The sequence below is a fragment of the Equus caballus genome, chromosome 14 (genome assembly GCF_041296265.1).
Source record: "Equus caballus isolate H_3958 breed thoroughbred chromosome 14, TB-T2T, whole genome shotgun sequence".
In the NCBI taxonomy this organism is placed as follows: Eukaryota; Metazoa; Chordata; class Mammalia; order Perissodactyla; family Equidae; genus Equus; species Equus caballus.
This window is the reverse complement of record NC_091697.1, coordinates 73023095-73038023: the sequence shown is the minus strand read 5'-3', so window position 1 is coordinate 73038023 and position 14929 is coordinate 73023095. Positions and strand designations below refer to the sequence as shown.

The 14929-nt window shown below is 37.2% G+C and overlaps 1 protein-coding gene across 1 annotated transcript in view; it reads right to left on the bottom strand.

Annotated features, from left to right (window-relative positions):
* Positions 1 to 14672, bottom strand: part of PGGT1B (protein geranylgeranyltransferase type I subunit beta) — a 47793-nt gene extending 33121 nt beyond the window's left edge. Inside the window, exons 1-2 of the mRNA XM_001504572.6 lie at positions 13615 to 14672; positions 6564 to 6682 (exon numbers count right to left, since the gene is read on the bottom strand). Coding sequence (XP_001504622.2) covers positions 6564 to 6682; positions 13615 to 13754 — 259 coding nt within the window. The 5' untranslated portion in view covers positions 13755 to 14672. The remainder of the gene's footprint in view (positions 1 to 6563; positions 6683 to 13614) is intronic.
* Positions 14673 to 14929: the final 257 nt, after the last annotated feature.

The following is a 14929-nucleotide window of genomic DNA, read 5'->3' as shown; positions in this document are numbered from 1 at the left end:
GGAGAAGCAGAAAAAATGGAAACAACTACATGGATGTAATACGTATGTGTGCTTATGTGAATGTAGAAGGATGTGTTATTAGAGAATATAGTGTGTTTAGCTATCAACTGAAAGGAAAAACAATCTCTTTATTTGTGTGCCTCCTCGTGAAAGACAATCGTTAAGCTACAAATCTGACTCCTGCCTGATGATTGGGTCATATCTCACTTTTTAACTTACAGTTTTACAATTACACTCATAATAAACACCAACTACATGTCAAGCATCAAAAAGACAGTGCATTTAGAAATTCTTAGGAAAACAAAGAAAATGGTTATAAACTTGTACGATATAAAACTGAAATGAGCATTTAAAAAGACATTTTAATCAGTGGAGTTGCTTTACATAAGAAGAAAGTGGCATATTTCCTCTCTAAGAGAAAACTTTATTGTGAAAGATAAAATGAAAATATGTTAAAAATTATACTTAGGTGCTTCTAATAAAGGACAATTCTTGGGCTAAAATAGCACCACACTATTAACAGTGATCATGCTATAATTCAAAACCTCATTTGGAGATGTTCTTAACTTTCTAATCTCCATTTTAAAAGTTAGATGTCTGACCTAAGCAAACAGAATTCAAGTGAGGAATGTGGAAATTTTTTATGTAAAAATGGACATTTACATTTTATGACAATAGAAATAATTCCTCACCGGTCTCAAGAAACACAAGATTTCCCAGTAAAAGGACATACATTACACAACTCCTTGTTTCAGGATATCAAGAGAGACCCAGACAAAGTAAATAAAAAATTCTATAGCTTAAAAAAGTTTTTTATATCTATTTTCTAAATTTTACAGATTAGTTTCAGAATCAAATCTAGACCAATTAAAGAAAACACATGTGGGAGACTTTCACAGAGAGTAGAGATTTAACAGCATTTCATTTAGAATTGCAGTTGGATTGTGAAAGATCTGTGGTGTGGCCCAGGGACAGCTGGGGTACATAAAGCAACCACTGTGGGACTATCTTAGCAAAAAATGCTTGATCTATAATGCTTCCAAAACAGGTGCTCTATAATTTTTAAAATGTGGAACATGCTCAATTTAGCCAAATAAAACTATATTTACATTTTAAGTATGTTATTAGAAAAGGACAGCACTCTGACTGTAAAATCTACTAAAAAAATAAAATCATTAAACATTTTACCTTTTAATATTAAACCACTTTACCTACATTTCCAAACACTTAATCCTAAAATTTTATGGGATCTATTAAGGAACAGATACCAGAACTATGTTCCTTTAGAGCCATAAGACAGCTTAAGTTTTCATTAAAAAAAGCCATATCTCAGAAAAACATACATGATAAACAGAGTACCTACTGCACTTAACCAGTATTGGAAATACCCAGTAATGGAAATATCAAAAGACTAGAAAACAGAAAACTGTATTCTAATTTTGCCTCTAGCATTAACTAGCTATATTATTGTGGATAAATTACTAATCTCTCTGGACCTTAATATCCTCATTTATAAAATGATGGACTATAATATTCCTTGCTCTGTTTCAGCTCTAAAATTTTCTGGTTGTGCCCTTGATCAGAGAAGGGAACAGACAATTCCCAGCCTCATCTCTTGTGTTTCCTAAATCTTCCTCCTGAGGTTGATGAGAAAGGCTCCAATACTCCAATGGGCTGACCACACACTTATTAGCAGGGTACTACTAGCGTCTTCACAATCCTGGAGTTAAGCGGAAGGTCAGGGTTAATTGTGATGAAATATTCACAATGTACTTAAGTGGTATACATGACATATATATATACATATATATATATATATATAAATAGTTTCCACCAGGGACCTATATACTTCAACAGTGAAGCAGCATTGGGACTTGGAGTCAGAAGCCTGGGATTTTAGTCCAACTCTATCACTTGACATCCGTGTGTGACCTCGGGCAGGTCTCTTAATCACTCTGCCTCTCATTTTCCTCTTCTGGGGAAGGCAGATTAGGCGAAGAACAAATTCGATGGTATATTTGACAGTGCTTTGAAAACAATATTAAATAATGTAAACCATTATTTCTGCCATTAGCAAAACATCAATATTTGTGTATAACCATATAACTTTAAGCTCAGTTTTATTTTTTTTTGTTTTGAAGAGAAGTTAAGCTAAAGCTTTTCTAACTTGAATTTTTAAATACAGAAACATACTGTAAACATTCAAACAGTACCCTGCCATCCTCCTCTTCTGTTCCCATCTACCTCCCCCCTCCACAAAGATTTTCTACGTATCCTTTCAGTTTTTCCTATATATTTACATCCCAAGATTATTTAAGCAAAACACCTCTGTACAAGTTGGCATTTATCATTTAACCACACATGATGAACAATTTCACATCAATACATACAGAGGTCTACCTCAATCACTTTACTATTGCACAGTATTCTTTACTGGACCATAGTTTATTTAACTGTTTCCCTTTTGGTGAACATTTATTTTGCTTCTCATTTGTTACTGTAATAAACAATGCCAAAACAAACATTTTGTGCACATGTCTCAGTTTCCCGGGGTTAGTAACAAATTACCACAAACCTGGAGGCTTTAAACAACAGAAATTTATTCTCTCACAGTTCTGGAGCCCAGAAGTCCAAAACCACAGTGTTGGCAGGGTCGGTTCCTTCTGGAGGCTCTGAGGGAGAATCCGTTCCATGCCTCTCTCTGAGCTTCTGGAGGCTGTGGGCAATCCTGGCGATCCTTAGTGTGCTGACCCAGCACTTTAATCTCTGCCTCCATCTTCACATGGCCTTCCCCTCTGTGTCTCAAATCTCCCTCTCCTTCCTCTTATAAGGACATCAGCCATTGATCTTGAGATCTTTACCTTAATTACATCTGTAAACATCCTTATTCCAAATAAAGTTATTTGGAGGTCCTGGTGAATATATCTTTTTGGGGCCATTATTCAACGCAGTACAACACACGTGACAATATGTCAGATAGAGTAAAAAAATAATACTGCTAAAATGCCCTTCAAAATGTTGTAAACATTTTCACTTCCACCAAAAGAATATTAAATTTCTCTTTCCTCCATACACTTGCCAACTTTTTAAAACTTTTTGCTAAGTTGAGGTGTTAGGTAAAAAGTAATGTAATATCATTGTTTCTACTGAATCTCTCTGATTTCTAGTAAGGCTAACCCTCTTTTCATGTATTTACTGGCTATCTGTACTTCTTTTGCGAACCTTTTCATAAAGTTTGTCATTTTTCTAAACGGCAATGTGTCATTTTCTTCTCAATCTTAAATAATTTCTCATAGTCTGGATAATAATATTTTGTCTATTATATATATGCCATAATTTCCTCCAAGTCTATCACTTATCTAACTTTATCTTCCACTGATAACATTTTAAAATATTTAGTCAAATCTATCAAATTTTTCCTTTATGGTCTCCAGATTTTGTTTAATGTTTTCGGATTTTTTAATTCCCTAAGATTTTATGTGATATAACAAAGTGGGACAAATACAGACCTATGATTTAGAGAAAGCATATTCTACTCAGCCTTCAAATGCCTTATGAATGAGAAAATACTTGAGGAGCCAGAGGATGCTCCGGATGCTCTAGGTGAAATGTGAGAATACAGAAAAGAGGAACAGTAAAGTTGGAGAAGGTACAGGTGAATAATAGCAGTCCAACAACTGCTGATATCTAACAATACTTTAGGCACTGAAAGGGAAAAGAAATGTAAGACAGACACATTCTCTGCCCTCCAGAAGTTTACAATTCGGATGTAAGCAAAAATATTTTAACCAACAGTTAAGCAGGAATGATTGAAAAAAATAGCAATGGGCTTCAAACCAATGAAGTCCATGGACTTCACAATTCAATGGGAAAGAGAATTCTGATGGGTCTCAAAAGAGACAGTGAGTACCGATCCCAATTCAAAGAAAAAAAATTTTAAGCTTTCATGACAGTATAATAAACATAAGAAAAGCACAACTGCTCAATGAACTCATACAAAGTAAACTCCCCTGTACAACCAGCATTCAGCTCAGGAAGAAGCACATGACAGCACCCGAGAAGCTCCTTCCTCATTCCTTCTAGTCACTCCCAAAAGCTCCGACTGGTTTTGCCTATTTTTGTACTTTATATAAATGGAATAATACACTATGTACTTCTTTCTTTCCAAACATGTTTGTGACATTTATCCAAATTTGTGCACGGAGTTATAGATTGATTGTTCTTTCCCATTACTGCCTAGTATTCCATTCTAATACGTCATTTATCCATTATACTGATGACAGATAGTTTGTATAGTTCCTACTTCTGGGCTCCTGTGAAAAATAATGCTATGAACATTCTAGTACATACCTTTTGGTGAACACATGATTTCATTTCGCTGAGAATGTACTAGGAGTAGAATTGCTGGGTCACAGACGGTACATGTGTTCAGCTTTAGTAAAGACTGCCAAACCGTTTTCCAAAGCAGCTGTAAAACTCCTTCAGCACTGGATGAGAGTGCCAGTTGTGCTACATCCTCATCAACACTTATTCTACTTCACCCTTTTCATTTTAGTCATTCCAGTGAGTTTGTAGCAAACACAATTATTACGGATAATATGAAAGCTCAGATAATAGCAAATCTCTCACAACAAAAGATCAAACAATGAGTCAGGTAAGCAGCTATTTAAAAACAACAAGGTATTAAAAAAACTTCTCTCTTTGTTGTAAAAAACTCATTTCACTAAAAAAAATAGAAGGGGAAAGTAAACACATAGTAAAGAACAGACAAAAAAACAGCTCAACCACAGAACCAGTAAATAGCCCTAAAAAGTGGGGAAAATTATAAGAAAAGACAGAAAGTTTGAAGTATGGTGAGTAAGTGACCAATGTTCTAGTAAGTGTAACCTATAGTATTAGATCTCTCACTAAAATGTTATGGTCCACACTTTTCTTTCCTTTTTTTTCATTTTTTTTTTAACTTTTTTTTTTAATTGAGGTAACATTGGTTTATGGGTCCACACTTTTCTATAGAGACAATGGCCATTTTATTTCAGGGGAATGAATATCAGTAAATTTTTTTCTAAAAGTAATAAAAAAGATATTTTAGCAAAAACTTACAGAACAGCTTTCCATGTACTACAGTGTGTAATTCCCCATCTGTACTATGTGAGATATATTTCTTTAAGACACTACAGTGTATAATTTGATCAGGACACATATGTATTCTTACTAAACAAACAAAAATCAGAAGCTGTAATAATACTACCTTGCATCTGGCTAGTATCTAACTTTGCAAAAAACCCCAGACTTTCACTTAAATTAGTGAAAAAAAAATGCTGGTAAAAAGGGAAAATACAAATTACTTTCATTTTGCAGATGACTAGCACTGGGACCTCACCTCAGCCAAAAGCTCCTAGAGAGTGAGGACCCTATCACAGCCTTCTCTACAGGTTTAGCAGAATAGTCAATAAATTCTACTGGACAACATGTTAGAATCTATAATTACTAACCAATACATCACATACGCTGCTTCATGTAGCTGGTGAAAAGTGATTAGATATTTATGTATTAGATTCTGGTAGACCTAGTTCAAAAGGCTTAATCATTTTTTAATAAGAATTCATCAACAGGCACAGATTTTAAAAGTTATATAAAAACAAACACAATGAACTTCAAGAACAATAAAGTATAAAGCCACAAACTCTATGCAATAGCATCTACTAATAGATCAAACCTCTTTTCTCTCTCTCTTTCTAAATAAAGCTTTAGCCTATTATTTCTCCTAAATTCATCTGGGGGAGATTTATATATGATTACTCCAACCAACGAACCACACTGTTAATTTATAAATGCTGACTCTTAAAAGACATGTGAGTGGTGACCATGATAAAAATTGCATGATTTTTCTGGGAGTTTATTTGTTTAATCTTTTCAAAGTTAGAATTTCTAGCCTTTAAAAGGTAAATTGAAGTTAGGTATTTTACGCTTAATAGTGAACAATAGAGTTTATAAAACGTGTGTGTTTAGTTGATCAGGTAATTTAGGAATTTTGAGACTTTATTTGATCAAAATTTATGAAGTTTTAAGAAGCATAAAAATGATTAAAGTGTAAGTAAGAGCGCTAAGAAACCATTAAAGAACTACTAATGAAACAGTAGAGGGAAAACAACCAGGAGATTGAAATAAAACTTTCTGATGGAAAAGAGTTTTTCACTGAAGAGACAAAAAGAATGCTTGAGAATGAAAAACACATCGAATATGATAAAACTACTCGGACATAAACATGGAATACAAATAATCAACAAGATTCATCAAAGCAGAAGTACACAACACAGCATGGCGCAACAACTGTGAATCTATTTAATCCCAGATGACTCTAAATTGTTCTCTCAAGAGATTAATGACTACACTTGTTAAGTCTTGGTATTTGAACAGAATGGGAGTGTTGCATTACAAGGAAAACATAGATGAATAAAATACATTAATAGTTTATGAATAAATACTAAGATTTCCTAGTCCAACACACATTACGTCAGGTACAACTAGTCACACTAAAAATATACTGCTAAAAACTCACTCACTGTCTTCTGTGGGAAGGACCTGCAGGGAGTAAATCCACTCTATTATATCATCTTTGTTCACCACATCTAAGGAATCCAACATATCCAGCCCGGAGAGCGCAAAAAATGCAATTGTCAACCTAAAAGAAAAAAACGTAAAATTTCATCTTAACTATCAAACCACTGAAGTCTTCCTGGTTCAGAAAAATAATAAACTCATTCTAATTTTACAATTTAAACAATACTCCCATCTTGCAAAAGCCAGAAGACCCAATTTATTTTTATAATTTAATAATATCAAAGTTTTGTTTCAAATTTTTTTTTTTTTTTGGCAAAGAAGATTGGCCTGGAGCTAACATCTGTTGCCAATCTTCCTCTTTTTGCTTGGGGAAGATTGTCACTGGGCTAACATCTGAGTCAATCTTCCTCTATTTTGTATGTGGGACACCTCCATGGCATGGCTTGATGAGCAGTGCATAGGTCTGTGCCTGGGATCCAAACCTGCCAACCCTGGGCCACCGAGTGGAGCATGTGAACTGACCCCCTTGTTTCAATTTTTTAAAAAGAGACATTTAGGAGTTAAGAGACCAATCCTAATCATCTGAAGCATACCTGAATTCACTGAAGCCAGTATATTAGCAACCTGAAGGCTAAAAGTAGACATAAAAAAGAGATTTCCCTGCACCTAATCTGTAAAATAAGGCCAAAAGGCTAGAAAATATATAAAAATCACAATTTTCACTAATTTGCCAAGAGCAACTATGCTTATAGCTGGTGGTTAATTCTTAAGGAATGTTAGAATAAATCCATCTTTATTCAAATTTATTTACCAATAAAGTGACTCCCTTGGAAAAAATACTTTTAACGAATTTTGGGAAATAAGGAACACTTTAAAAAGTACTAATGCATTTTAGCTCCATTTTCCAAGAGAGAAACATTCTTTGATGGAGTGAAAAACTATAAGGCAACAATGTCGCCCCTTAAGATTGTATACTAAATCAGAAATCTAAACCTTGTGCTTCCACAAAAACTAGTGCCTTAGTGACTGCTTTTTACATACAGAGTTTATTATATATCATTCCTTTCATGTTGAGATGCATTCTACAATGTTGTTTGAGCATGGTTATCTCACTTCCATATTCTAATAATTCCTATGACTAATACTGATAAGTTAATACTACAAATTATTTGGTCTAAAATCTTGTAGTAGAGCCACTTGGCACATTCCGTAACCTTTCTAACAGATTCCAAAAGAGAATCAAGACTTAATGCCCCAAGGCATCCACTGTATATAATAAATTAACTTCTTTCCTGTGTATCTAGAATGGTATTATCTAGAATGGTATTACCAACTTTGGGAGGAATGAGAAAACAGTAACTCATTTTTTCTAGGGTGTAATTCTCTCTCTGATCTCTGGCTGGAAAGGGCTAGCAACCATTAGATAACAAGAGGAGAAGCAAAGAAGAATTCAATTCCACTCTTCTCCAAAACAAAATGACACTTTAGACAAGGGAAAAACTTCTACCTAACAAAAGCCAAGTTGGAAAATCACTGCTCTTGGTGATAATGTCTCAAGAGACAAGGTCTGCCTTGTTCGTGGTATGCACTCAAATATTTATTGAATTAACTGACTAAAAGACCTGCAATACTATAGCTAACTCTCCTAGAGAGCTCTATCAGGGTTTTCAGTTTTGCTGTTATCCATAAAGTGAATGATTACAATCAGATAAAATTAAGCATCTAATAATTTAGTTGATTAAAGCACTATTATGGAAAAAAGCAAAAGGAAGACAGAGATAACAGTGGAAAAATATGAGGCTGTTGATAAAACAACCTGCTGAGGTTGCCAAATCAAGTTGCTTCACCAGAGGATCAGTTTGCAGATGGGAGGGGTAAACTAAATGATGTCTCCAAAAAAATCTCAAAACTTTCAGGCTTAAGAACAAATTTTTCAGGCTTAAAAAACAGCATGAAATAAACAAGGATTAAGAAGAACAAAAAGAAAAAGTCTGGATAGTGGAAAAAGAAAATTTAGCCATACTAACCTGATTTTCCTATGCCACTAAATTTGTAGTGTATTGTCAGGCTAGAGCAGGTGAGCGACCATTTGGAAGTATATTGGAAACACTGATTTCTGGACGATGACCAGATTCCCAAACTTTGGATCACGTGGTGTGTCCCTTTCTACTAAAATCTCTTTACTGGCATCTCCAAGGGTCTTTAAAAGTGGACTGCATTCCTGCCTAGATCTCAGGTGGAGCTATAGCTAAATCATATTGCAAAGAGTTCTAAAATTATAAACCAGGAGCTACATTAACTAAGAACACAGACACTCAATAAAACTGATAACAGTGGAAATGGAGAGAGAGCCATAGAGGACACATTAGAAATAATCATGAAGTTAAAATATACAGCACAGAGACCTCAATAAATACTTCGGAATGAAAGACTGCATGAACTCTACAATTTTAAGCCTTATTCTTCATCTGTAATATTTTTAAATAGCTGATTCACCTGGTAAATATTTTCAAGTACAGTCACACATCTTTGGAATTATTTAACATGCAAAATAATTTTTCAATAACAAACATTTACTGAACATCTACTACAAACTAGATGTTGTGACAAAAATGAATAAAATAAGCCACCTAACCTTAAGTAGGTTAAATCATGAGGGGAAAATATCCAAGCAGCTACACGGTATGTGCTATTACAGAAAATGCCTTCTCCCCTTCTCAACCTGCTGCTTTTGCCTCTTGTTCTCTAGACCAGATGGCAGTTCCAACCCTAGAATCCTGGGGCTCCTTCTTCCTTCATCCCCTCCTTTCTATCCCTGCTTCTTGTGCCCTAGCACCTGGCTCCTGGACTACTGCAACAGCTTCCTAATTGGTCTTTCTGATTCTGGTTCTTGTCCCACTTAATACAACGACCAATGGTCACTCTGAAATGCATATCTAACTAGGAAGATCCACTACCTGGCAGCTTCCCATCACTTACATGATATCAAATTCAAGTTTCTAGACATGGCCCACAAAGCTGTCTGTGATCTGGCCCATGTCTACCCCTCCAGACTAAATCCCTACCGCACCTGCCTTACATTCTGAACCAATATTAGAGAACTGATGGAAGTCTCTGTGCTCAACACTCATGTATCTGCCTTTATTGTCTTTATTTATTGCCCATTTACCTATAATCCACCGCCCCCCGCCCCCCCCCCCCACCCCCCAACAAACTGAACACATTCTTTAATATTTAGCTCCAGGGTTACTTCTTCCAAAAAGCCTTTTCTGAGCCCTGTCTCTCTTCAGGTTGAGCCACTTAGGTGATTCCAGAATGTCCTGTGAATAACACAATCATTTTGCAAACACACTCAAAGTGTGCTCAGGGGATCAGCAGCATCAGAACCGCCCGGGATGCTTGTTATAATGAAGACTCCCAGGCCTACACAGATTGTCCAATGCAGTAGATCCGGAGAGGAGCCCAGGTACATGTATTTTTATAAGCACCCAATGTCACTGATTAAGAGCCTCCCACTATCACCATCACACTTTGAGAGACACACTGCTAGACTATGATATGCTTCAGATAAGGGAGGGAATGAAAGGACAGAGTAGTTATCTGCGGGATGGCAGGCGCTGAGTGGTTAAAACACAGGATACATAGGGGAATATGGAAGGCCATGAGAAAGACTAAGTAGATTGTGAATGTCTTGTAAGATAAAATCATTGACTAAACCCTTCTTCTAGAACAGTTGGATCTGTAAAAATAACATAATAGAAAATGGTCAATATTTTGATTCTCAATAAAAAAAGCCTATTCTAATTCCCATTATCCAAATACAAATGGCAACAATATCTCAAAACCAAAATACCTCTCTAAACCACTCATAAAAAAGAAACCTGTTAATTGACAAAGCTCATAATCCAAGGATTAATATTCACTTGAGCTAACTGGTAACTACCACTTTTCAGAAGTTAATACATATAAAAGAAAAACCTCGGCTGAAACAACAAACAACATATTTTTTGTTTTCAAAAAGCCATTGTTATTAGAAAAATAAAAGTTATTTATTTCTATTTGTCAGACTAAAAGAAACAATGAAATGTTTTTTTTCAATTTTGCCAAAATGGTGGGTCAGAAAATAAGTGTCTAAATGTCTACTCTATTAGCCTTCCTAAATGTCAGTCGTTTATATCCATCAGTAAAAACAAGTGAACACAGGAACACCTGAATCATTGGTTTAAGACCACATCCCCATGCCCAAGCACATGGTAGGCACTCAATAAATGCGTGTGGAACTGAACTGCCATACTGGTTAAGACTTCGACTTAGTCAACATATTGTTTCATCTTAAAACTCTAGTATTAGTAGAAATGTTGTGACCAGTCACCTTTGCTTAAAAGGCTGGAGCTTTTTCTCAAGCATCTTAAAAGTCAATTATGAATCATATACACCACAAAAGACTTAAGGCTAAACTGAGGTAAGTAAAGACTGTGAATCAAGAAAGAGAAAAACTGAAAAGCTTAAAAAAAAATCACTACAAAAACTAATATGTACAGGTTATCTTCAATGTGGTTAAGTGAGACATAAGAAAACCAAAAACAATGAAAAAATTCTACTCAAGTGACAAACATGAGACATAAAAAGGATATAATTAACATTTCTTATCCAATGGACTATGATACAACTATTATCTAATATATAATGCCTGGAAGATTATACTAAAGCCATAAAATCAAGCGTTAAATTAGTTGTCCAATCAGACAATTTTTGCTGTTTGCTTTTACTTATGCTGTGAGGATTACATAGTTTACTGCCAACATTCATTAATCTATATGGTTTTGTCCATGCTGGGATTTTAAATAGACCAATTAAACTCATTGGAATTTTGAAAATGCAACCATGGATCTATAATGATGGCTACAAGCAAAGTTCAACTGTTTAACAATCACAATAGGATGGAAGGTTTTTGTTACCCAAATACTTTGAATTCACATAAAATTAATCCCCACAAAATATAAATTTGATTTATCAACATTTTTCTCAATATTCTATACCATTATGATCAATGGACTGAGTTTTAGAAATCTTCATTTAAGTCTGCTAGTCAATCAATATCTATGGATGGAGAAAGGAATATAAAAATCATGCTTTGCTCCTACTTTAACAAGAATCTGTTCATCCTTCTGGCCTCAGCTCACATTATTCAACAAATATTCACTTAGTGCTTCTCACATGCCAGACACTATTCAAGGTCCTAGCACAACGCTGTGCAGAAGGACTTTCTGAGGTAACGGAAATGTTGAAATAGAAACAAAAGTCACTGGCCAATGAGGTGACTGAGCACTTGAAATATGGCGGCTACTGCAAACAAATTTAAAAATTTGTTTAAAAACAAATTTTTTAAAGATTGGCCCTGAGCTAACATCTGTTGCCAATCTTTTTTGTTTTTCTTCTTCTTCCCAAAGCCCCCAGGATACAGTTGTATATTCTAGTTGTAGGTCCTTCTAGTTGCTATATGGGACACCGCCTCAGCATGGCTGCATGAGAGGTGAGAAGGCTTGCGCCCAGGATCTGAACCCGTGAAACCACTGAAACCCCGGCCACTGAAGCAGAGCGGGGGAACTTAACCACTTGGCCACAGCTGGCCCCAGGAAGTGAATTTTTAACTTAATTTTTTTCTCTTTTGTGAGGAAGATTGTCTCTGAGCTAACATCTGTGCCAATCTCCCTCTATTTTGTATGTGGGACTCCACCCCAGCATGGCTTCATGATTGGTGTGTAGGTCCACATCTGGGATCCGAACCTACAAACCCCAGCCACCAAAGTGGAGCAGGTGAACTCAACCATCGGGTCACCGGGCCAGCCCTTGATTTAATTTTAACTAATTCAAATTTAAATAGCCAAAGGTAGTTACTGGTTACCATACTGCAGCAGGCAGCCTCAGTGTTATAGACATAAATAAGATAGACAAAGATTCTGCCTTCATGAAGTTTACAGTCCAGTGCGAAAGAAAGATATTAAACAAATAAACCAATAAATAAATAATTTCAGGCCATGATTGGAAGTGGTCTCTTTCGGAAAGGGCGACTAGGGAAAGTCTCTCCAAAGAAACCTGGATTAGGAACCTGCCCTTCCTATATGCTCCCATGAATCCTATACTAACACATGCCATAGAATTCTGTTGAAATGGCTTGCTTTTCTTGTTCAGCCGTACTCCAGCACCAACCACAATAAACAGTTCTTGACCACATATGCAGAAGCAATCTATAAAACTTCCAAAACTGACCCAGTCGTGCAATGTACAAAATACGTCGAGACTGAAGCGTTCAGAAAACGCGGAGAGAGATCAGAGTAAAAAACGATCTACTCTCTTCCCACGAGCTTTGGAGCCTCGCTTCAAAACACAGCAATGCAGAGCAAAGATCGCCGCCTCCTTTCGTTCTTCTCATTTTCAGTCTTTTACTCTGAATGACTAATTCAGTTTCTTAGCCTCTGCCAGATAACACTCCTCAGCCAACTCCAGCTTACAAGGCAAACACACTTTTAACAGGCTGCTTCAAGCACCATCGCACCTCTTTCGCCGATCTTCTCCTATCGTTAGACTTAGAATTCCTGGAAAGTTCATTTCTACTCCCACCTTAGAGGTTCTCTGCCGCTCCTACACATCAAACACCATACAGGCATTCAATTAAGAACTAAGGACTTCAGAGACGAAAAGGGAAGCACAGGAGAGGCTACTTATCTAAAATACGACGACAAACGCTTTGTCTTTTTTCCTTTCTACTCGGAAGAAGTGAGGCCAATTGTCTCAGGCTGAGAGGCAGCTAAAAGGATGCTCAGAGTTGACAGGGAAAATGGCTGGGAAGTGAAAAGGGCGGAAACTGGAGATTCCAAAAGGCCCCGCCGTCCAGCTTCCTCCATCCCGCCGCATCTCGGGGACACGAAGGGGACGGCAAGCCCCGGGCCGTGCCGGGTGGGCGGCGGCGCAGCCCCAGCGGTCTCCCGTTAGCCCTCAGGCTCCGCGGCGCCGGAAACCGTGCCCGCCCCTTTCACTGTGGCCAAGAATTACCTGCTGGTCTCGAGGGAAGAATAGCGCTCCGGCAAGACCTGGAGGCAGCGCTGGAAGAACCGCACGTGCCGGTCCCGGAGGAAATCCAGCCGCTCTCCTTCCCCACTCCCGGCCAGCCGCTCGTCCTCCGTGGCCGCCATGTTGCTCCGGAAGCGACGTCTGCCGCGCCCCGGAAGCAATTTGCGTGCGGCGCGAAGGGACCCAGAGGTGTGAGATGAAGCGGAGGGTGGGGAGGGGGCGTGCGCCTGTCGCAGACCCGGTCTGTGGTAGTAACTACACAGTTGAAAGAAAGTCTTACGCAACGTTTTCTCTCTCTGATTTCTCCCTAGGTAGCGCACGACCCAAACTTTTCTACTCTATGACCCCAAAGTTTGGGAACACCTCTCAAGCTTTGTAAGATTCAGCCCACAAATCGCTCCAGAACTTTTATCCTCGTTGGATATTTGGGAGGAAGTGCAAGGTCCAAGCTGTTGGCTTCCCGTTCGATTAGAAAAACTCATGACCCTAAAGGATGTTATATATGAAAACAGGGATGGGCCAGTATAAATCTGCCAACAGACTCATTTTTGGAAGGCCACAGATTTAACATGAATGGATAGGGAAACTAAACCTACAAATCAAACTATGGAGATAAATGTTTATTGAATAATTATTGGCACTTCAAAAGTTGAGAGTCATTCCTAGTCTTCTCTAGAATAGCAGGAATCACTTAAAAAATATATATAAATGCAATATGCATACCTACATAACATATATTTATATGTGTGACTGCTTGCACCATTTTCTTTTACAAGTCTTAAAAGATTTTACTCTTTAAGTCAATGTGTCATCCAGCATCAATATGCAACAGTAAACAAGCTCAACATGTTCTCCAACTACCCATACACTAAAAAATAACATGCTTCTAGCTATTTTTATCAAAAAGGGGGATTTAAATTGCTTCAGCCATATTTTACTCCCTTTAAAAGTTCATGAAGCAGTCTTGGGGGGAAAATCCACCCAAGGATCAGGCCTGAACTAGGTTCTTTATAACGAACTGTGCTAATAAAAGTGAGTATAATTTTAATTGTTGGCTTTCCTAGAAAACGTATTTCTTAAAAGCGTACCATGTGGACTGGAGTTATACTGGTTCAACAATCCAAGGCACTTAATTTTAGGTGCTAGTAACTATTCACAGGCATTTCTGCTTGTCTTTAACACCACCTTAACCAAGGACAGAGGGCTGTCCTTGGTGCTTCCTTACTAAGAAGGAGGCCACAGTCCTTGCCCTTCAGGTATGCCCAGTCTAGAGGAGTTTTCACTCTGTTATTTCAGT